Source organism: Engystomops pustulosus, chromosome 2 (assembly GCF_040894005.1).
Source record: "Engystomops pustulosus chromosome 2, aEngPut4.maternal, whole genome shotgun sequence".
Classification (NCBI taxonomy): Eukaryota; Metazoa; Chordata; class Amphibia; order Anura; family Leptodactylidae; genus Engystomops; species Engystomops pustulosus.
This window is the reverse complement of record NC_092412.1, coordinates 212,681,126-212,705,235: the sequence shown is the minus strand read 5'-3', so window position 1 is coordinate 212,705,235 and position 24,110 is coordinate 212,681,126. Positions and strand designations below refer to the sequence as shown.

The following is a 24,110-nucleotide window of genomic DNA, read 5'->3' as shown; positions in this document are numbered from 1 at the left end:
CTGGACTGGAAGTCCCACCGGTAAAACATAGTTGACCAATAGCTCTTCTTGCTTGCCTTGGACTGTTATGGTCCTAGCAGCCCTGTCAATAACATATTGACTGGTCTTTGCCTTTAACCTCAGCCCTTTTATCTTTGTGAGCCAAAACTTGCCCATAAAGTTGCCTCCATAGGCAGTAGAAGGAAGCTGCCCTGTTAATGGGCGCCGAAGTGTGTGCGAAGGCCCAGAAAGGAAGGATACCGGTTGGCTAGACATTATATTTATATTCATAGACTGTAAGCTCTTGCAAGCATGGCCTTCACTCCTATTCTTGCATATGACTGTTTGTACTCTGTATGTCCCCTATGATTTGTAAAGCGCTACAGAATATGAGGCGCTATATAAATAAAGATTATTCATATTATATGTCCTCTTAGTCATCCAATGCCTCTGCGGTATCTAAAAGTTAACTGGGGAGTTTTCAAGATAATCTACCCATATTATTAAAGGATGGCTGAAATGTACTGTGGGTGTTAAAGCCGCAATGTAAGTTCACTGCAAAGGGGCCTACTGCGTCTTATTCGCCCAGGGGTCTTGTGAAACCTCAGACCTCTCTGTAAAAAAAATAGAGATACAGGGCAACCATTTTAAATACTCATTACAGCAATGCAAATGCTTTAAACTTATTATTCGTGGGGGTACCAGGTTTCAAACACCATCATTTTGATATTAATGACTAATTCTAGGTATAGGTCATCTAAAAAAACGGTCAGTAATATTCCTTTAACATGTTTATCAAATCTCCTTCAATGTCCACTGAAATACTCAATTTTCCCATTTATTTGCTAAAATTGCTCACGTTAGTGATTTTTATTTCATATTAGGTAACTGCTTAATAATCCCATTCCCTCTCACAGTAAAATCTCAAGCATTTCCATCATTTGCACCAGTTCTCCAGCAGAGGGAGTGTTCTCACGTCTCTTGCCATGCAGACACAACAGCTGGTGGTGTTACATATAAAAGCGGAGCCATAGGATTATTTAATATGCGGATTACACTATACACGAGCTGTGAATGATTGAATGCTTATTTAATCATTTCTAAAGAGATTTTGAGAGAACATTTTTTACAGAAAGTCGTATTTTTTATCTTTTTTTGTGTGTGTAAAAGACCCCACCTTTGGCAAATATGCAAATCTAGCATCATAGCCAGGCTTGTGCTGCAGCCACCAGCAGTCACTTTGAAGGCTTTTCACATTTTTGTTGTAACGAAAATGTCCAAATTCCATTTTAAATGAAGAGAATGTTCTGCATTAGTGCAGCTGACACGAGGGGGCTGGGATCAGGGAGTTATTCACGGACATTGCTCATGGCTTAAGGAAAATGTGAATATTATAAATCCATGTCCAGTTTATCCAGATTCATAACTGGAAAGTAAACAGATATTAATCCAAGCTATGTGGCCTGAGTACAGGTTGTAAATGTGGAATTGTGATGTTGTTACACAGCTCAAGGAGTATTCAGAGCGCTGAGTCACAGTTATCGGGTTGTCCAAGGACCTGGTGTAATGACTGGAAAATGCATAAAATATAGGACGCTATCCCTTCAGCAATTGCACAATAAGACGCAGGTGATGCAGTTGTCTCACCTCTCCTTATGTAGCCCTTTGTACAATTCACTGTCATTCTTTGGCTTACATAGAAAAGATTGGGTTGGGTGACGCTCCTGTTCAGCTGCAGTGTCCCCCTTGGGTGTATACAAACAGAGGTCGGTGGTGCTGTCCTTACCATAGCCGAACACATTCCTTTCAGGTTGAATGTGGACTTGAAATCCCCTCCCCTTCTTTTTGGAAATGGAAAGCCCTGATGCAGGTTTGAACTTCAGCTGTATATCATATTGGTGCAATTAAAAGACTACATATTTCCCCACAAAAAAACAAATCACTCACTCAAACACATCAAAGGAAGTTGAGTAACAATCCCTGTCAAGAGGGTTCAAGCTGGCAGACTGTGGGTCCATGACAGAAGATAATAAATTGTATGCAAGTATGCATTGTAAGCAGGGGTGAACCAAGCCTTTCTGCTGCCCAAGGCAAGCAGAGCCCCCCACCATATATGTAATATATCAGATACAGCGTAGAAAATAGATACAGCTTGCCGCCATGTAGTATTAAATGCATACAGCAAACTGCCATGTAGTATAAAATGCATATAGCGTGTCGCCGTGTAATTTAAAATGTGTACCGCCAAGTAATATAAAATGCATACAGCGTACTGCCATGTAGTATAAAATGCATACAGAGTACCGCCAAGTAATATAAAATGAATACAGTGTACCGTCATGTAGTATAAACTGCATACAGAGTACCGTCAAGTAATATAAAATGCATACAGCGTACCGCCATGTAGTACCCTCGTCCTCATGGCAGGTGCGCCTCTGCATGGAAGACCAAATATAATTGATTATCAGAGTGCACGGGCGGAGGCATGTCTCTGCCCGTGCTGCTGCAAAGGATGCCACTGGGAGAAAAGGAAGCCAGAGCGTGGTTCTGAGTTTTATACGACGAGGGGCCCTGTGACTGCTTAATGACATTTTACTAGTGAGGGAAAGCTGGTGCTAGACATCTTATTATTGAGGGGAGGCTGCTGCTAGTCATTTTATTCAGTGGAGGCTGCTGCTAGACATCTTATTAATCAGGGGAGGCTGCTGCTAGACATTTTATTAATTAGGGGAGGCCGCTGCTTGACATCTTATTAATCAGGGGAGGCTGCTGCTTGACATCTTATTAATCAGGGGAGGCTGCTGCTTGACATCTTATTAATCAGGGGAGGCTGCTGCTTGACATCTTATTAATCAGGGGAGGCTGCTGCTTGACATCTTATTAATCAAAGGAGGTTACTGTGGAACATTTTTTTGAGTTTAGGATGCTGCTGGGCATTTTATTGAGTGGAGGCTGCTGCCGGACATTTTATTGAGTAGAAGCAGTATATACACTCACCGGCCACTTTATTAGGTACACCATGCTAGTAACGGGTTGGACCCCCTTTTGCTTTCAGAACTGCCTCAATTCTTCGTGGCATAGATTCAACAAGGTGCTCAGAGATTTTGGTCCATATTGACATGATGGCATCACACAGTTGCCGCAGATTTGACGGCTGCACATCCATGATGCGAATCTCCCGTTCCACCACATCCCAAAGATGCTCTATTGGATTGAGATCTGGTGACTGTGGAGGCCATTTGAGTACAGTGAACTCATTGTCATGTTCAAGAAACCAGTCTGAGATGATTCCAGCTTTATGACATGGCGCATTATCCTGCTGAAAGTAGCCATCAGATGTTGGGTACATTGTGGTCATAAAGGGATGGACATGGTCAGCAACAATACTCGGGTAGGCTGTGGCGTTGCAACGATGCTCAATTGGTACCAAGGGGCCCAAAGAGTGCCAAGAAAATATTCCCCACACCATGACACCACCACCACCAGCCTGAACCGTTGATACAAGGCAGAATGGATCCATGCTTTCATGTTGTTGACGCCAAATTCTGACCCTACCATCCGAATGTCGCAGCAGAAATCGAGACTCATCAGACCAGGCAACGTTTTTCCAATCTTCTACTGTCCAATTTCGATGAGCTTGTGCAAATTGTAGCCTCAGTTTCCTGTTCTTAGCTGAAAGGAGTGGCACCCGGTGTGGTCTTCTGCTTCTGTAGTCCATCTGCCTCAAAGTTCGACGTACTGTGCATTCAGAGATGCTCTTCTGCCTACCTTGGTTGTAACGGGTGGCGATTTGAGTCACTGTTGCCTTTCTATCAGCTCAAACCAGTCTGCCCATTCTCCTCTGACCTCTGGCATCAACAAGGCATTTCCGCCCACAGAACTGCTGCTCACTGGATGTTTTTTCTTTTTCGGACCATTCTCTGTAAACCCTAGAGATGGTTGTGCGTGAAAATCCCAGTAGATCAGCAGTTTCTGAAATACTCAGACCAGCCCTTCTGGCACCAACAACCATGCCACGTTCAAAGGCACTCAAATCACCTTTCTTCCCCATACTGATGCTCGGTTTGACCTGCAGGAGATTGTCTTGACCATGTCTACATGCCTAAATGCACTGAGTTGCCGCCATGTGATTGGCTGATTAGAAATTAAGTGTTAACGAGCAGTTGGACAGGTGTACCTAATAAAGTGGCCGGTGAGTGTATGTGTATTTTTAAGTGTAGTGTGCAGGACAGGGGTTGCAGTGCGATTTTAGGTAAATAGGTAGCATAATCCAAAGTTTGCATTGGTGTCCTGTTATGCCAGTGGTCAAAGCTAAACGTGTTTTTATTTTTATTTTTTATATGTGTCGAGATATTTAAGGGGTGGGCCTCTTAACCTCATGTTTTTTAAATGTGTAATTGTGGGGGGTAGGATATTAGGTGCTGTAATTTACCAATATACATTTATTTTAAAATTCTGCACCTCTCTATTGACATGTAAATTAAAGCCTTCTGTTTTTTACCTCATCCGCCATCCTGAACATAAAATGGCCGCTATGAAGGGTATAATGCTATCATAAGGTCCTGGCAGGGTGATTGTTCATGGGCAGTTAGAGATCACATGACCCTCCATCTGTGGCCATTTTATGCACAGGAATTTTTGGCTGATGAGGTAAAAGACAGCAGACAGAAAGCAGTGCAGAATATTGATATATATTGGTAAATTACCTAATATCCTGCCCCACTCACTAACACACACATTGCAAAAACATGAATTGGCCAACCCCTTTTAAAATATAATTCCCTAAATGTTTGGTCCTAAAGGTTCAAAATAGTTAGGTCCCAAGGCTGGGGCTAAACAGCCACTTTGATCAAGTGAATAGAGTTGCATTGCAATAAAAGGGATATTCTGGGGACCAGAATCTGTTGTCTTAAAATCCTTGGGGTTGCAATACAACTCCATTCACTTAGATTAATGGAGGAGTCAGAGGACAGCACAGCAATCTTTAGTCAGGCAGCCGGATATGCAGCCAATGTTGATATGTAACCCCATAATGTATGCAAATAAAATGAACCTTCCACCTAATAATTTCATTCCACTTATTGCTGCTTGGAAATCCTCCACACGACAAGGTACATTCATGTTCCTATCTAATAGATCTGTTCCCTCCTGTGATGAATAACCCTATACTGGAACCATTTCCCTAATGCATTACATAACTTCATGCGGGCCTCCAGGCTTCCAATCATATACATGTGTAATGTGGTGCCGAGAGATCCGCTCTTCTAAGAAAACAAATGACAGGCAATTTAAATTTGTAACTTCAAGCACATGTAGTATGTGTTATCTGATATGTGAGCTTCATAGACAAGTGCTAAGAGAGTTTGGGAAACTGACAGTGCATAGTTGTAATTCATTGGCAGCTGCCACCTCACATATAAACTAAACATATCTCCCTGTATGTGAAGTGCACCTGCACCATAAACCAATCATTCTAAAGATAATTTGTATCTTTAAAGGGAACCTGTCATCAGGGACCTAATTTTCACTAGAGACAGGTTGCATAAGCCCATCACACCTGCATTGCAAATATTTCTGCCTTCTCTAAGCATTTGCATGACAGTATAATTGTGTGCTTTAATTTACCTTTCACCCTGACAGAATCCTCTGTTTAGTCCTAGTGGTTGGGCTTGGTTTGGATGCAAAAAACAACACCTGTGCTGCTCACTCCTTAGCTCACAGCCATCACCTTTGTGCTCCTGTACAGCATCTCCCTCTCTCACTGATGTCAGCTCACCATGTTGTTAGCTCTGTTCCTGTAAAGGAGCACAAAGTTGGGGGCTGAAAGCTGAGGACTGAGCAACACAGACACGTCACATGCTGTTATTTAAGAGTGCATCCAAACCAAAGCCCAACCCCTAGGAATAAACAGAGGAAGCCAGGTAAGTTAAAAATTAAAGGCATGGCTTTAGTGCACCCGCTCTTGCCCAGTTTCACTGCCTAGCACTTCACTAGCACATTGCCTGACAATGTCACACCCATGGTGCACCCACAGGCTTTTTTGCAAATAAATAAAGATTTCTCTTTGCGACAAGTGAGGGGGAGGAAATAAATTATTCTTTCCTGGTGAAATCGCACCATTTTGATTTATAATAAAATAATTCCTAAGGAACATGTGAGTAGGACTCGTCTACTATCTGTCAAACTGATGTCCTTTAAGCAGTCGCTGCAGAGAAATAAATGACAAATCTACTATTTACAATCACAATTTACTTTTCTTTTTATTCTCCCCAGATGTATATGAAGACAAGATAAATGCATGTTCTGAATATCGAGAAACATGGCAGACTGTGGTAGAGGGCTACAACAGGTCAGAAACATAATAGCTGCCGCTCATAAAGACTGCTCCGTCTTGGAAAAGCTTCAGTTTTATGATCAATGGGCTACACAGTATGAGGAGGTAAGACTGTACAGGGATAATATATACAGTGATTAACAAGGTACAGGGATAATGCACACAGTGATGTCACAGTACAAGGATAATGCACAAAAAGAGCTCACAGTACAGGGATGAAAGACGCACTGATATTGCAGTATACAGATAATACGCACCATGATGTCACATTACATGGATAATGCACATAGTGATGTCACTATACAGAGGTAATACATATAGTGATGCCACAGTACATGGATAATGCACACAGTGATGTCACCATACAGAGGTAATACATATAGTGATGCCACAGTACATGGATAATGCACATAGTGATGTCACCATACAGAGGTAATACATATAGTGATGCCACAGTACATGGATAATGCACACAGTGATGTCACCATACAGAGGTAATACATATAGTGATGCCACAGTACATGGATAATAGACGCAGCAATATTGCAGTACAAGGAAAATTATGTCATAGCACAAGGATAATACTGATATTGCAGTACAGAAATAATATACCCAGTGATGTGTCAGTAAACACAGTTATGTCACAATACAGAGGTAATACAAATAGTGATGTCACAGTACAGGGTTGATACACACAGTGATGTCACAGTACAAGGTTAATACACATATTTTATTCACAGTACAGGTATAATACACACACAGTGATGTCACAGAATAGGGATATTACACACGGTGATGTTACAATACAGGGATAATGTACGCAGCGATGTCACAGTACATTAACAATGCACACAATGAAGTTACAGTACAGGAATAATATACACAGTGAAGTTACAGTACAAAGATAATACACAAAGTGATGTCACAGAACAGGGATAATGTACACAGTGATTTCACAGTGAAGAGACATTGGGGCACATTTACTTACCCGGTCCAGTCGCGATCCAGCGGCGGGTTCTCCGACGCTGATTCGGGTTCTGCCGGGATTCACTAAGGTCCGTGCGCCGATATATTCACCAGGTGTCGCTGCTGCGCCGGGGTCCGCCGGAGTTCACCTGCTTTTTTCTGGTGTATGTGAGTGCTTGATCTTGCGACACAAATGGCTTTTTAAATTCTGCGTTTTTTCCGAATCCTTCGGGTTGTCCGGTGGCCACGCCCCCCGATTTCTGTCGCACGAAAGTTGGCGTGCGCCACAATCCCGTGAACTACAGCGCAAAGAAGAAATATTCGGGAAAAACCCGACGGATTCGCGGCTGCGGACCCTTAGTAAATGTGCCCCATTAAATACAATGGTGTTACAATTTAGGGATAATAAACACTGGTTATAAATACTATAGGCCTGGGTGACCTAAATCACACTATTATGTTGTCTTTCAAAATAAGAGTTATGAGAGTATTTGATCATCTTTTAGGTTGACTTGCACCAAAGAATGAAGAATAAGGATGTGAGCATGAGCTTTGCATACCATCAGGGTTAAGACAGAAAGCTTATCCAACATGCAATCATAACATAACCTCTATTATTGTAGACTATGAAAGGTTAGGAAGCAAATAGTGCTGCCTCCACCTTCCTGTGGTAGTCATAGAGTTATGTGCCTGTTCTACATGTCCATTATTCCCATACAGGAATAATGGACATGGAGGTACAGAAACAGTGTATAAGAGGGAGGACTTCCACAACTCAACTTTGTATACTAATCCTTTTTGTTGGAGTGAGATTGACTTGGAGTTGAGCAAGTGAATCTGTTTTAATATATCTGCTGGAAAATGCCTCACATTAAAGTTACTCTTGCTGTTAATCAGGGGCGTAACTACAGGGTTAGAAGCTGCTATGAGGCCCACAGTGTCATGGGGCCCTGACAACTGGGGTATTGCGTGTGTATATGCTGTATGTGTGTGTGGGAGGATGTATATATGCTGTATGTCTGTGTATATGGTACTGTATGCAGGGCCGATTCTAGCATATTTGCTGCCTGAGGCGAATATTAAAATGCTGCCCCCCCCCCCCCCCCCGCTCCCTGTTAAGTAAATCCTTAAACTTTATTAACAAGTAACATCCCTACAGACAGCTCCCTGACACTGTGTGACTGACTACAGGATCTGAGAGGCATTAGTGGCATCTAGTACCTTATAGATGACAATCTCTTCCATCAGGAGGACTTTATTCCGGGTTCTCCAATCCATGACGCATTACGGCTGAATTCGTGGCCGGATACCTTCAGCTCCGTGCAGCATCTCCCACGGCGTCCCTAAAAATACCACAGTCACTTACAGTATAAAGTCTCCTGGATAACACTGTGCTCCTAAATAATATATACCACTCACAACACAACTGACCGCACGCTACCCCACATATAACACATCCCTTCATTATATAGGGATAAAATCTTGCCCCACATATACAGCCCCCTCCCAGCTTAGTAATATACTGTATCCCATATACAGCCCCTGCAGCTTAGTAATATACTGTATCCCATATACAGCCCCTGCAGCTAAGTAATATACTGTATCCCATATACATCCCCCCAGCTTAGTAATATACTGTATCCCATATACAGCCCCCCAGCTTAGTAATATACTGTATCCCATATACAGCCCCCCAGCTTAGTAATATACTGTATCCCTTATACAGCCCCCCAGCTTAGTAATATACTGTATCCCATATACAGCCCCCCAGCTTAGTAATATACTGTATCCCATATACAGCCCCCCAGCTTAGTAATATACTGTATCCCATATACATCCCCCCAGCTTAGTAATATACTGTATCCCATATACAGCCCCCCAGCTTAGTAATATACTGTATCCCATATACAGCCCCTGCAGCTAAGTAATATACTGTATCCCATATACATCCCCCCAGCTTAGTAATATACTGTACCCCATATACAGCCCTCCCAGCTTAGTAATATACTGTATCCCATATACAGCCCCTGCAGCGAAGTAATATACTGTATCCCATATACAGCCCCTGCAGCTTAGTAATATACTGTATCCCATATACAGCCCCTGCAGCTAAGTAATATACTGTACCTGCTATATGCCCCCCCAGCTTAGTAATATACTGTATCCCATATACAGCCCCTGCAGCTTAGTAATATACTGTATCCCATATACATCCCCCCAGCTTAGTAATATACTGTATCACATATAGAGCCCCCCAGCTTAGTAATATACTGTACCCCATATACAGCCCCCCCAGCTTAGTAATATACTGTATCCCATATACAGCTCCCCAGCTTAGTAATATACTGTACCCCATATACAGCCCCCCAGCTTAGTAATATAGTGTACCCCATATACAGCCCCCCAGCTTAGTAATATACTGTACCCCATATACAGCCCCCAGCTTAGTAATATACTGTATCCCATATATAGCCCCCCAGCTTAGTAATATACTGTATCACATATACAGCCCCCTCCCAGCTTAGTAATATACTGTATCCCATATATAGCCCCCCAGCTTAGTAATATACTGTATCACATATACAGCCCCCAGCTTAGTAATATACTGTACCTGATATACAGCCCCCCCAGCTTAGTAATATACTGCACCTGATATACAGCCCCCCCAGCTTAGTAATATACTGTATCCCATATACAGCCCCTGCAGCTAAGTAATATACTGTACCTGCTATATGCCCCCCCCCCCAGCTTAGTAATATACTGTATCCCATATACAGCCCCTGCAGCTTAGTAATATACTGTACCTGATATACAGCCCCCCCCAGCTTAGTGATATAGTGATATATAATATATACAGCACCCCCCAGTATAAAATGATTCTGGCCCCATATAATATATACTGAATCCCCCCCCCCAGTATAAAATAATTATAGCCCCAAATAATATCTATAGCATCCCCCCCCAGTATAAAATAATTATAGCCCCAAATAATATCTATAGCATCCCCCCAGTATAAAATAAGTATAGCCCCAAATCCCAAAATAAAATATATAGAACCTCCCCCCGCCCCTAGTATAAAATAATTCTGGCCCCATATAATATCTATAGCATCCCCCCAGTATAAAACAATCATAGCCTCAAATAATATATATATAGCATTCCCCCCAGTATAAAATAATCACGGTATAGCCCCAAATAATATAAATATATATTGCACCCCCCCCCAGTATAAAATAATTATAGCCCCAAATAAAATACATAGCATTCCATCATCCCCCCCCCCCCCCCAGTGTAATATAATTCTGGCCCCATATGATATATATAGCGCCCACCCCCACCCCCAGTATAAAATAATTATAGCCCCAAAATAAAATACATAGCATTCCATCAAGCCCCCCCCCCAGTATAAAATAATTCTGGCCCCATATGATATATATATATAGCGCCCCCCCACTATTAAATATTAGCCACATTTAATTAATTAAATACATGAAAAATAATAAAAATACATGCTCACCTGCAGGCAGCTGCTCCCTCGGCGCGCGGGTCCCGTCCTCACGCGGCGCTTCCGGCAGCCGCGGCTCCGCACAGTGACACAGGCGCGTGACGTCATGACGCCTGTGTCACTGCTTAGAACGGAGCGACGCAGCTGCCGGAAAGGCGCTGCGTCGCTCCGCATATAAATCGCGCCTGTGTCTTAAAGAGACAGGCGCGATTTATTTAGCTGGTGGGCGATTCGGGCATTAATGGACGCCCGAATCGCCCACTTTAGAGCGGCGAATTTCGCCGCCCTTTACAGGGACCCGCATTCTGCCACCTGAAGCGAGATTTTCATCTCGCCTCATGGCAGATGCGGCCCTGACTGTATGTATGTGTGTATATGCTGTATACATGCTGTGTATGTACTGTGTACGATTGTAACTCACATGTATGAGTATACAAATATGTACATTTTTTTAAAGGGGGGGCCCATTCAGAAGTCTGCTATGGGGCCCTGTCTCTACTAGTTACACCCCTGCTGTTCATACTATAGGTAGTCTTCCAGATAACATGATTACTTTCCTATTTTAACAAAGAGTAATTTATACAAATATTTGTCTGTTTTTTCACTTAAGGATGTCTCCATCTTGGACTATAAAGCCCCACATTTAGCAGCGCTGGCGTTGGCCTCTGTTTGTCCGTTAAATCGAGAGTCAAAGCTTGTGCTGGATGTAGCATGTGGTACTGGACGTGCAGCAGAAGAGGTACAGATATGTTACCTGCAATATAAATTATAGCCACCAGGGTGTAGTAGTGCTGCTGAACTGCTGTATAGATGTCACCAAATCATACAAATTTGTGTATAAAGTGGAATATATCAGGTACAGATTCTGGAAGCTGCTATGTGAAGAAAGACGTTGATGGTTAATTGAGAGATAATAGTGATCATTATATGTAACATTATGTGATGCATATATATTTCAATATAAAATCACTACAAAAAAATTATCATGACAGAATGCATAGAAATGTAATTAATGTTATATTAGGGACTATTAGGGACTATATTTTAAATTTTTAATGTTGATGTCATCACTTTTTAACAATAAAAGGTAAAGGGGACAAAACCTGCAAATGATGCTAGATTTTTTAACTAACTTGGCTCTTATAATATTGTAAATCTGCTTCACCTTGCTTTGTTCTTTTGTGTGGTAGAAGGACTCCCCTAGGTGCCAGGGATTGAGTGTAATAGTACAAATGCTTGTTGATAAGGAAGGGGAGCTCGTGGCCCTGCCCAAATTAAAGTGGCTGCCTGGTGTTGTTTTAAAGATGAGAATCTCATCTTTAAAAACATCAGTGTTCTGTGGTGCAGAACCAGAGATAAGGGCAGTTAATAGAATAGTTGGGAAAGCGAGCTGCGGATAAAGATCTTTAATCTATTGACAAATACTGTAGGTAATGTGTAGGTGGTGAGCATTCCCTTATTAATAATTCCTTTATTTATATAGCGCACACAGATTACACAGCGCTGCACAGAGCTTGTGAAATCAGTCCCTGTCCCCAATGGGGCTCACAATCTAATCAACCTTCCAGTACAGCCCATAAGACCAACCACCTACAGGTCTCATAAAGAGTCCAGAAAACCCTTTAAGATTTTCTCCTAACCATGAAATAAAATGTGCTGCTTAGAGCGTGTCTGTAACCATCAAGCTGACTGTGACCGGAAACACAGAAGGGAGAAATAACAGCCTTAGAAATTTTTAAGCACGTTTTTGGGAATTCCGTCCCTGGTTAGACTGGTAAATTCAATAGGGTCACTAATGCATACATCCCAATTCAAGGAAAACAAGCACATTTTAAAGGGACTCCATCACTAGATTTTACCCCATTAAACTACCAGACGCCTAAGGTAGGTTACGAAATGTCCTTTTTCTCTTTTGTATGTGAAGACGGTTACCTATATGAAAAAAATATCTTCTCAGGTAAAATATGGAAATATGACTCTACTCTGCTAATTTTTACATGACTTTGGGAGAGTTTTTTTATATTTGAGTAGGTGAGATTTAACATAAAATAAAAAAGGACATTTTGAAAACAACATTTCATAGCCAACCTGCTAGTTTATTGGGGAACAATATAGTGACAGATTCCCTTTAACAAGGTTTTAGGGGACGTTTTTGTCATAATGGAAAGATCAGATCATCGGGGGGACTTATTCATATTGCCTTCTTTAATGGTCACTAATATGCACGGATGATTTCCTCTCCATTGACGTTACAGCAAGTGCATTTGCAGTGTATTGTAGGGGTGCTGCCATTGGACATCCCCAATGCTAGGACACACTATACTTTGAGATAAAATAAAGACACATTAATGTGCAAGGGGGTGGACCTGAAGTGTAAGCTCCTCTTGTTGGATCTAGGCAGTTCAGACCGATCTAGCGCTCAGAACTGACCATAGCTCGCAGACAGACTTTAACCATAATATGAAGCCACGTGTAAATTTCACTGCACAATTTTTTATTACCATGCTTTTATTTTCTTCTGTAATTGCTGACAACTGTTGTCTCACTGCCATCACCCAATGTAAAGCTTATGACCCATGAAATAGATTTTCCTTCCCGTCTGGGAAACCTATAATCAAACCTGGATGTGCATGACTAGCAGTGGGAATCGCTGGGCATTTCTCCGTTTACAGCTTGAGGCAAAATCTATAATGAGAGCTGAAGAAATCTTTTTGACATTTGTTCTAATGCTTGGCCCTTTATGTCACTTATCTTTTCTTGGATGAGAGAGAGTTTAATCTGTGCTCTATTATTTCATGGAAAACCTGACAGCATCTCTAAATAGAAAAATCCCACTACATTTGTCAGGCGACCAGAGGACTCAAAGATTTTGGAACTAAGAGAAAATATTGGTTGATATTGGTTGGTGATTCTGGGGGGAAGGTCTCAGTTTGTTGTATGAACAGGATGGCGAGTCTCTGAAGATGCATACATTCTGGAGAACTTAAGCAGTTTGTATAATGCATGGGAAGCCATCATCTTAAAGGGGTTAAGCAAGTTATAACTAAACACTCATCTTTCCTTTTTTCCTGATATCACTTCCATCAATGTAGTTCTTGTCCGGATTAATTGATATATCTGTTAAGGTCCCTTGCCCACAAAATATTTTCTCATACGAGCGTTGTCTCAGTCTACATTGGACCACACTTAGACTGAACCTATTGATAGGCTATTTTGCTGTGTACACCTCAGACGATTTTTAGTCTGCTGAACCGATCCAATGAGAGAAAAACGCTGTATGTTCTACTCTGATCCAAGCCCTGTGTGCAACACACCTCTTGAACTCAATGAGTGTGTGAAAAATAAGGGACAGCATCCTAGTGCAGCTAGTTTTCCAAGAAAGTAGCTTAGAGCTGTAAAAATGAGTGACTACAAACATCAATGGTCAGGGCTTATTTACTAAGGGGATCGCACTTTCGTCGGACTGTTCATGATTTTTGGGATTTGCACCGCTGGGAAAGGTATTTAGCAGGGGATTGTGTCGCATGCGATCGGATTGTGGTGCAGCTGCGCTGGCTTTCATGCGACAGAAATCGGGGGGCGTGTCCCGTCAGACGATCCGACGGATTCAGACTGAGAGGAGGATTTATCTTTCAATTTGTGTCACAAGATCAAGCACTTACATGCACCAGGAAGAAGAATGTGAACTCCGGCGGTTGTGAGCGGGTGCACGATCTTAGTGAATCGCGGCACAGTGCAATTCCGGGAACTCTTCGGATGGGTGAGTAAATGTGCCCCCAGGACTGTAATCTGATGAAAATCTGACAATGTTCTACTGACCAAAATCTGTTTGTGAGAAACTTGCCTAAGGGCGATGATTTCACACATTATTGCACTCGGAGGTACATGGCACAAGACCGTTGAGATCATTATTGACGGAAGGATATATATGTTTAGATATATACATATACAAAATGAAAAAAGCAACACGTAAATGCAGAAAGTAATTCTGACTTAGGTGCAAGCCCAGACTATGACAAGGAGTTCATCCAAAACTATAAAAGGAATATGGCAGCAATGTAAGATTTCAAAGAAAAAATAAAGTATTTTATTCACTCTGTGTACTTAGCCATTGCTCAAGGTTTTAGAATGACTCCAGTCCCTGGGAGCCAAAATATCATGGACACATGCTGAATAAAGATACAGAAGCCTGGAGCACAGAGCTGGACCTGGTGGTGTTGAGGAGAAGTAAATATAAGTTGTTTGCTTATTCTTAATAAATGTTTTTTGAGAACTTGAACGACTCATGTAATGTCTTCCAAAATACCTATGTACTGTGGGAACTGAATCCATTGCAGTGGAAATATATATTTTCAATCAAGCTAAAAATGTACTACAAAATCTAAAAATAAGCCTAAGGCTATATTCACACTGCCGTTGCCCGCCCGTACCGTAGCGGGCAACGGCAGTGTACGGGGAGAGGAGGAGGAGGTGAGCGCAGCTCACCCCCGCCCCTCTCCATAGCAACCTATGGCGCACGGCTCCGTATTACGGGAAAAGATAGGACAGGTCCTATCTTTTTCCCGGGTACGGAACGGTACGGTGCCGCACGTGTGCTGCACCGTACCGCTCCCATAGGGTGCCGTGCGCCCATAGGAGTGTATGGGGGACGTATATCGGCCGTATATACGTCGGCCGTATATACGTCCTCCATACGTTCGTGTGAATGTAGCCTAAGTCATACAAAGGTGATGGATTAGAAGTAGCTTTGCCTAATTGTCACCATAAATGGCAGAGAAGTTCTAAGGTATTGAACACTCATTGTGCATTTAAAGGCTTTTCCATGTTGGACTATTGTATTGGATCATATGCCAATTGGAGGAGGAATACTTCTGTTTTTCGCCAGCTTAGTTTACACTCCATCCATTGTGTCAGTACAAAGTTACTCAGCCATTACTAAAGTGCCCCTTTGAGACTTCTCAGATAAGAATTCCCAGACTTTTGTTGTTCCATTTACTGGGAAATTTCCTGAACTAATAATTAGTTTGTGGGAGAAAATAATAGCCTGCACAGATCTCCCTTATTATCAGTCTTGGGTTGGTCACTGATGTGGAGAAGTTGTTAGGAGGTATCAGTGGGAAGAGTGAAATTATCCGTTAGGTGCAAACAAAAGTAGATTGAGGATGGCACTAGGAAAGAAAATATTCTTATATTTGTTATCCATGGCCGCTTCCTTCTGAAATCTACTTTTAAAATTACGTTTATGAGTCGGAGGGGCTGCCCAGCATATACATCAAGAGGCCAATGCACACGAGTGCCAGCGTATGATAAGTTCCCCCCAATGTAATTATTGTCACAGAGCTTTTATGATTGTTTATTCCCAATGATTAAGCCATATAATGGACCCTTTACACCCATAAAAGGTTGTCAAGCCACTATCAGTAGAGTTACCTGCAGTTACATAGAATATACTATATACGGAAATCCCCAGGTTGCATATAAGGTTCGTTATGTTTGTTCTTAAGGTGAATTTGTATGTAAGTCGGAACAGGTATATTCTTAAAAATATTTTTGTCCCTGTGACAATTTGATTTTCACAATTATGTGCTGTCACAGGAACAATGGTTATCAATAAAGCTTCATTAAAGGCACCTTACAGCTGGTCATTGCAGCCTGGGACTAAAATAAAGCTTCACTAAAACTTCACTAGAGGTCACAGTGGAAAGGGAGGTCTGTCTGTAAGTCGGGTGTCCTTAAGTCGGGGACCGCATGTATAACACAGTGATAAATTGTACTAAATGATAAATTCCTCTTTATGTCAACTATACTTCTGTGTTCTATAATGTATTTCTCATAAGGAATTATATCCATGAAAAACTTCCATAAAATAATTGCCAATACATTAGCATCCCATTTGTATACTTGACTCTAGTTACTATTGCAGTTTTGATACATCATGAGTAAAATATCTGCTATTTTAATGCATCTTTTATAAACTAATAACAAATGCACTTTGCATCTGCTATGAGGTCAGTAAAAATTACTACCATGTTACTGTATACATACGCTTGATGGAATGCCTATAATAATGGCCCTTTTCCGGAGCATGAGTTTAATATTAATGTTACATGCAAAGTGCTCTGTTACTTTATTATCAGTTTACTTATACATTAAAGACTACTTACATTTTTAGTTTAGATGGTTTAGTAGCTTGCAGGGGTTTTCTCCATCTTCTGTAATGACATATTCACAGGATATGTAATAAATACATCATAGATGCAGCCTCTGGGCCAGTCCAGCCCACTGACCCCCTTCCCACATCACAGCCAAATGGAGAGTTTGCTGACATGCACAACCACTATTCCTTGATGTTTTTGGGAGAGCCAAGCCTATGCGCTCAGCAATGTTTGGCACTCCTGTAGACATAAATGGAGAGGAAGGAGAAGAGGAGACTACATAGAGGTGGAAGAGTACATAAGAAGGGAATACCCCTTAAAGAACATGTGTGTCTGTCGGATTTACTGATTCAAATGAAGAACATCTCGATGAACTGACATTCTGATTTCAGTTTAGCTATTCGGGGTTTGGGTCAGTAAATCTGGCAAACAGAATAAAAACTTGCCCATTTGCAAATGCCTTAATTATATTCCATAAAGGTTGGGGCACCATTGTTTCTGTCTTATCAATGTGATATACATGAATTAAAATCTGCTAAATACTGTTATTTGACTTCTTTGCTGACACGTGTGACTCCTATTTTTAGACATGCTGTGAATGTTTTGTGTGAACACCCTATACAGAAAAATGGAGGAGTCTTGAAGACCCTCCTGATGGTTCTATGTATTGTTATGGCCAGTTGTCCTCTCCCTCCGCCACATTGCTGCACTAGCAGTCCCCATCTCACTCCGTACAAAACACTCCAGGTTTTTACACATCAGTAGCCTTGGCTGGAACAGAAGACATCTGTATCCAGTGGAAAATGCTGATTCGACTACCAGGAATGCTCCCCAGACTGTGTACCTCAACTCATCATGTTTCTTTGTGTTCTCCTCAACTCCTAATGAAAGTGTAAATATAATAAATATGACTAAGAAAAATTATTTATATTATCAAATATTGCAGCAATAATGTTAAAGGAGTTGTCAGAGAGTTTCGAAAAATTTTATAGGTGTCTTGGGGACAGTGAGGGATGTTAAAAAAATTGTCAAGAGTTAGTATGTTCTCTCCGTGTTTGTGTGGGTTTCCTCCGGGTCCTCCGGTTTCTTCCCATACTCCAAAACATTCTGGTAGGTTGATTAGATTGCGAGCCCCATTGGGGACAGGGACTGATTTGGCAAGATGTGTGCAGCGCTGCGTAATCTGTGTGCTCTATATAAATAAAGGAATTATTATTAACTAAAAATATATATATATATACTGTATGCACCTCCTCCGGTGCTCCCGTTGTCCCATGCCACTGCTCGTCGGCGCCTGCCCCTGTTTGTTGACAGAGTTAGGCATGCTCTGCACCAATAACTTCTGCCCACCTGGCACACGCACCCATCCCCTGCCCCCCCTGATACAGCATCAGATTAAATTAGTATTAGGCACAGGGGCAGGGAACAGGTGGACTTGTCAGGCAGGTGGAAGTTGTCGGAGCGGAGTGTGCCCGTCTTTGTATGGACCAACGGGCAGCAGCACGGGACAATGGCACCATCACCTATTATATCAATAACCTTTTCTTTCTCCACCTTAACAGAGCAGACAAGGACACACATGCAGCATGTTATCTTCTTGTCAATGATAATTCTAAGAGCATGAGGCAGTTACTTCATTTGACAAGCAGAGAAGACACAGCTGCTTCATGAGTAGCCGCCTCACAACATTAGGAATCTCTCTGCTTTAATGTGGTTATGAAATGAATAATTTTTTATATAATTTAAAATATTTATATAGGTCCATTATATTCTTTCTGTACGTATAGGTGACTTAGCTTTAGATGCAATTATGTGATGTGATTCTAGATAAAATGAACATTTGAAATAAGTAAAAAATGGCTAGATATCTATTGGCAGATAGCTATGATAAAATATTTGAATTAATTATTAATTACAATGAGTATGTGAATTGACTATAGGATAGAACACAAAAATTGACCATACTATTATTATACTTTTGTTTCCAGTTGAAGCGATGTGGCTTTACATTGTTTCACGGTCTAGATGGCAGTGCAGGAATGCTGGAGGTTGCAAAGAAGAAAACTTTGTACCAAGATTTGAAGCATGGCATGCTGGGACATGAACAATTACCATATGACTCTGGTAAACAACAAAAAAAGATACTAGGGCTTATTTACTAAGGGTCGTGGATCACACTTTTGTCGGTTTTTAGGCTGTTTTCAGGATTTTTGCAGCTTTGACAAGTATTTAATGTGGACGGTTTCTGTCACAACTGCGCTGGCTTCCATGCGACACAAATCAGGAGGCGGGCCGTCGGACGATATTAGGGATTCGGACTGAGCGAAGGATTTAATTTTCAAATTGTGTCACAAGACAATGCACCAGGAAGAAGAAGGTGAACTCCAGCGGATCTGAGCGGAGAAGCAACACATACAGGATATCGGGCGCACGATCTTGGTGAACTCCTCGGACCGGGTAAGTAAATATGTCCTACTGTGTTAGACTACATATCGGTGCATTGGAGAGGAGGCGGGATGAGCACTGCTCACCCACCCCTTCTCCATTAGAAAGAGTGCCACACGCCCGGAAATACGAGTATGGCATGGTATCTTAAGGTGCATTGTACTCAGCTTTCCTTTGGAAATCTTAGAGATGAATGGAGCAGCATTACTCACACCTGATCACAGCGCCATTGATGCACTGGGAACTTGTGATTGTGAGGCTCCCAGAGATTCATCTCATTAATACATTTCTATTATGTGGCACTTTCATTCTGGATTTGGAGACCTAAACAGCGTGGATCACTCTACAAATTACAACCACATATTATTATATTCTATGATAGACCCTGATGACTACGCAGACAATTATCCCTCTCACTTCTTGTGTTGGATTGTTTTGCATACACAGCACAATTCTCTGATCATTTTACATCCGGTCTGTTTGCAGATAAGTATGATGCAGTTATTATAGTAGGAGCACTCAGTGATGGACAGGTCCCAGTGTCTCTGCTTCCCGAACTACTCCGTGTCTCAAAAGCAGGTGAGTACATATACACTATTATAAGTTCACTTATATAAAAACATACAAACACTTATCACAGTCTATTATATTCACTGCCTGTAGTTAGTCACGATTCCAGTGTAATCACTACCACCAGTCAGTGCTCAGTCTAGTGTAATCACTACCACCAGTCAGTACTCAGTCTAGTGTAATAACTACCACCAGTCAGTACTCAGTCTAGTGTAATCACTACCTTAACTCAGTCCTCCATTTAGTGTAATCACTGCCACCAGTCAGTCCTCATTCTAGTGTAATTACTGCCACCAGACAGTCCTCATTCTAGTTTAATCACTGCCACCAGTCAGTGCTCGCTTTAGTATTATCACTACCACCAGTCAGTGAATAGTCTAATGTAATCGCTACCACCAGTCAAACCTCATTCTAGTGCAGTCACTGCCAGCAGTCAGTCCTCATTCTAGTATAATCATTGCCACCAGTCATTGCTCGCTTTAGTATAATCATTACGACCAGTGAGTGCATAGTCTATTGTAATCACTACCATCAGTCAGTCCTCAGTGTAGTGTAACCAAAAAGCAAATTTATCGGAACAAACTTTCTTGAGGGCAGGGGGCATTATTGTACTATAGTTGGCTTTTTTTAAGGAGAGACTAAATGTGGCTCACAGGTCTCTCCCTCGTATATGTGCATGCACACATGAGTTGGTAATAGCACCTCTTCACTCCCTCCCTTCGATATAATTCTACATAATCCACACTATACAGAATGCCCTAAACATGTATGGTATTTCATAGGACAGCCATTTTGACTCCAAATATATAGTGACCACATAAATGTCAGCCATACATTTGGATCAGTTTGGTTTGGGTATAGTTTTCTTATGAGTGGAGGATAAGTAATAGAAAATGTATTTTTTCTTCTCGTCCTACCTTTTGTGGTCCTTGATTGTCATAAAAAAGTAATATAAATAGTAAATAAAACATCATGAAAATTGTATAAATATATTTGTCATGTTCATAACATCTTGAACTGAATACAGTTTGTCTGCCCTTGTCTAGGTGGCCTTGTATGTATGACCACACGTAGTAACACCTCGAACTTGAAGTACAAGGCTGATCTGGAGGAAGAAATGTCTTCTTTGCAGAGCAAAGGATTCTGGGAACAAGTCTTAGTACAAGAAGTGGAGCAGTGGGAGAAAGCTACATCAGAAAAGGAGATTGCTAAAGAATCTGATTATATTTCTGGTGTTATATATATTTATAGAAAAATACCAGACCCTTCCACTGGCAGTTGATAGTACATGGGCGACCATATTGTTTCACATTGTTTGGTATATTTTCATGATATGTCGCTCAATAAAGTTTCATAAAAGTATTTTTATGCCCAGTTTCCACCATTGTCACTTTGTAAACAGATGCTTATTATCAGATTGTTTTGGGGGGTTTTATGTTTTGAAAATGTTTTTTTTCCAATTTTTTGCATCGTGTAAGAAAAACTGATGAACTGTTGGAGACAATTAGAAGACTGTTTCATGCCTCAGATGTGTCCTGCCATGTACGTCAAGAGGCTTAAGTCTCCTGATTTATCCGGTGGTGCTAAACGATGCCAGGTCTGACCTGGTGTAGCGCTGTGTAAAAACCTGGCGCAGTCGTAAAAGTAATCGCAAATTCTTACAGTGTGCAGAACTAGATATCATAGCAGATTCCTCTTGCCTGACTCTGTCCTAATCTTTGATTTAATAATAAAAATAACCTGACCTTTCTTGTTATAAACTTTATTTTAGCAATATATAAATGACCTGCAGAGGCTACTGGGTCGTGGTGCAGCCTGGCCGGGCTAAGACACATCCCGGTAGCCTTTGCAGTGCCACGTCTCACGGCATGTGATCCCACGACCGCCCCATCATGTGATGTTACACAGGTGCACGGCTCGTTATAACACACCACTCTGATTATTCTCTATGATACTAACAAGAAGTGCACCTGTGTGACCAGGGACAGATTTCTGTTCACTGGCAATAAACATAGAAGTTGTCTATAGAATGACAGCAAGCAGAGATCTGCAAAAGGAATTGATTCAGAAAGTATATTGGGGCAGTATATGTATAACTTTTTATCATGCAAACAATAACATTTATTTGCTGAAATGGAACACCCCTTCCAGCTGGCAATGGGAATATCTGTTGGCAAACTTAAATACAATTCACCGGGAATCTGTTTTCCTATTCTACACCAGATAAGGAGCATGTATTTGGCAGAATCTTATCTACCTTTAGATTACCGAGATGGAGTAACATAAATCGTAGCTGACAACTGTTTTGCCCCTGTTGTTCTCTGTTGCTCATGGAGGATCTGCGTGTCGGACTCCCACTTATCTGACATTGATGACTTACTCCAAGGATATATCCTATTTAATAGACATATCATTATAATCTTGGAAAACCCCTTTAAGTGTTCTAAGAAGTAAGTATCTTTATCTCCTTTCTGGTGCAATTAGTAAAGAATGTCCTCATATAGTCATTTTACTGTCATCGTAGAAAGTTTGCTGACGAATGGAAAGATCAGATCAGTTCTTCGTCTGTAGGGAATGTCCTGTTCTAACTCGATTGCACCATCCCATTAGATATTCTGTTTTTCTATTCTTACAATACAGTAAAACCTATTGTAACAGACTCACAATGCTTAAAGGGCATTTACCACCAGGATGAAAGACAGTATGCAAATAAGCCTGAGGGCTAATTTGCATATAGTTCTTGATTCTGGTGGTAGATGTCCTTTAACACATCAGTAACAGCCTCGGATCTTCTAGCTGCAGATGAAATATTCTTTGTTCTGTTATATTGTTTAATAGACTTTATGGAATATAACATTTTTTAAACTGTTAAAGGGATCTTCTTGTGTATTAATGTTTTTGGTGGATTTGTTGCTTAATAGAAAAGGAAGGTCTCTCTTAGCCAATGGCAGATCTACGGCTTCCCAGGGGCCCACGCTCCCCATACCTGGGCACTATATGGGGATCGCTGCAGCTTCAGTTTAAGAAAACTCTATACTCCGCTCCATCTTCTCCTCTTCCAGCCCGAGCGCATCACTATGATGTGTCAGGGTCACGGCCACGTGAGGCATAGTGTTGCGTGCCGGCAGGAAGAGAAGAAGACCGAGGTGAGTAAAGCGTTTTTTTTTCAAGGGGCTTTAATGTGGACATCTCTATAAATAGAGGGGGGCCTGCTGTGGACATTTCATTAAAGGGAAATCTGTTGCAGCCATTTAATTAAAGGTGGGTTCTGCTGTAGGGATTTCATTAAAGGTGGACTCTGCTATGGCCATTTCATTTTCAAGAGGGCTCTGAAGTGAACATTCCATTAAAGGGGGGCTCAACTGTGGACATTTCTTTAAAGGGGGTCTCTGCAGTGGCCATTTCATTAAAGGGGAGCTCTGCAATGGACGTTTCTGCAAAGGAGGTCTCTACAGTGGTTATTTCTGTAAAGGGGAGCTCTGCTGCGGACATTTCTGTAAAGGGGGGTTCTGCTGTAGATATTTCTGTAAAGGGGGGGCTCTGCTATGGACTTTTCACTAAAGGGGGCCAGTATGGGCTTGCAGTGGGGTCGTTGGGCGCAGCAGATTAGGTCTCGGTTCATGAGGTAAGGTTTGGACGCTGGGGGGCCCAAGTCGTGTCAACAGCCCAGGGCCTATGGGACACTTAATTTGTCACTGCTCCGAGCCCTTGGTCTTCAGCTTACCCCTCCACTGCAGGATCAAAAGAATGTTGCATGTGGCTCCTGGTCTCTGTTGTGCCACAGCCACAACAGTAATCTGTCATTCACTTATCCCCCTTCAAAAATAAACAATCAATTACATGAAACCTGTATTACATAGGGGTCAAGGGACACAGCATTTAATATGATACAACACTATTGATCCCCTAGGGAAAAATTCTTTTGTACAGTGTGTCCAGGCATAGTGATAAGAACAGTTAGGGTTCAATTCGCATGAATGTATGCGGGACATATATACGACTGCAAGTTAGCGGCTGTACATATGTCCTGAGCCGGATCTTCATTGGCGCTATTGGAGCGCTAGCGCCGGGCCCCCGGATCCGGATTTATAGGTTAGGGGCCCCGGGCTGGCGCTCCAATAGCGCGAATGTTCAGTCTCCAGCTGGGCCCACCGAC

At 41.7% G+C, this 24,110-nt stretch overlaps 1 protein-coding gene across 2 annotated transcripts in view; it reads left to right on the top strand.

The window, feature by feature from the left end:
* METTL27 (methyltransferase like 27) overlaps nt 1-21,316 on the top strand; it is a 48,954-nt gene extending 27,638 nt beyond the window's left edge. For both annotated transcript variants that reach the window (XM_072138049.1, XM_072138048.1), the window contains exons 2-6: nt 6,253-6,418; nt 11,395-11,523; nt 18,928-19,063; nt 19,871-19,963; nt 21,001-21,316. In XM_072138049.1, the coding sequence (XP_071994150.1) occupies nt 6,299-6,418; nt 11,395-11,523; nt 18,928-19,063; nt 19,871-19,963; nt 21,001-21,236 (714 nt within the window). In that variant the 5' untranslated portion in view covers nt 6,253-6,298 and the 3' untranslated portion in view covers nt 21,237-21,316. The remainder of the gene's footprint in view (nt 1-6,252; nt 6,419-11,394; nt 11,524-18,927; nt 19,064-19,870; nt 19,964-21,000) is intronic.
* Nucleotides 21,317-24,110: the final 2,794 nt, after the last annotated feature.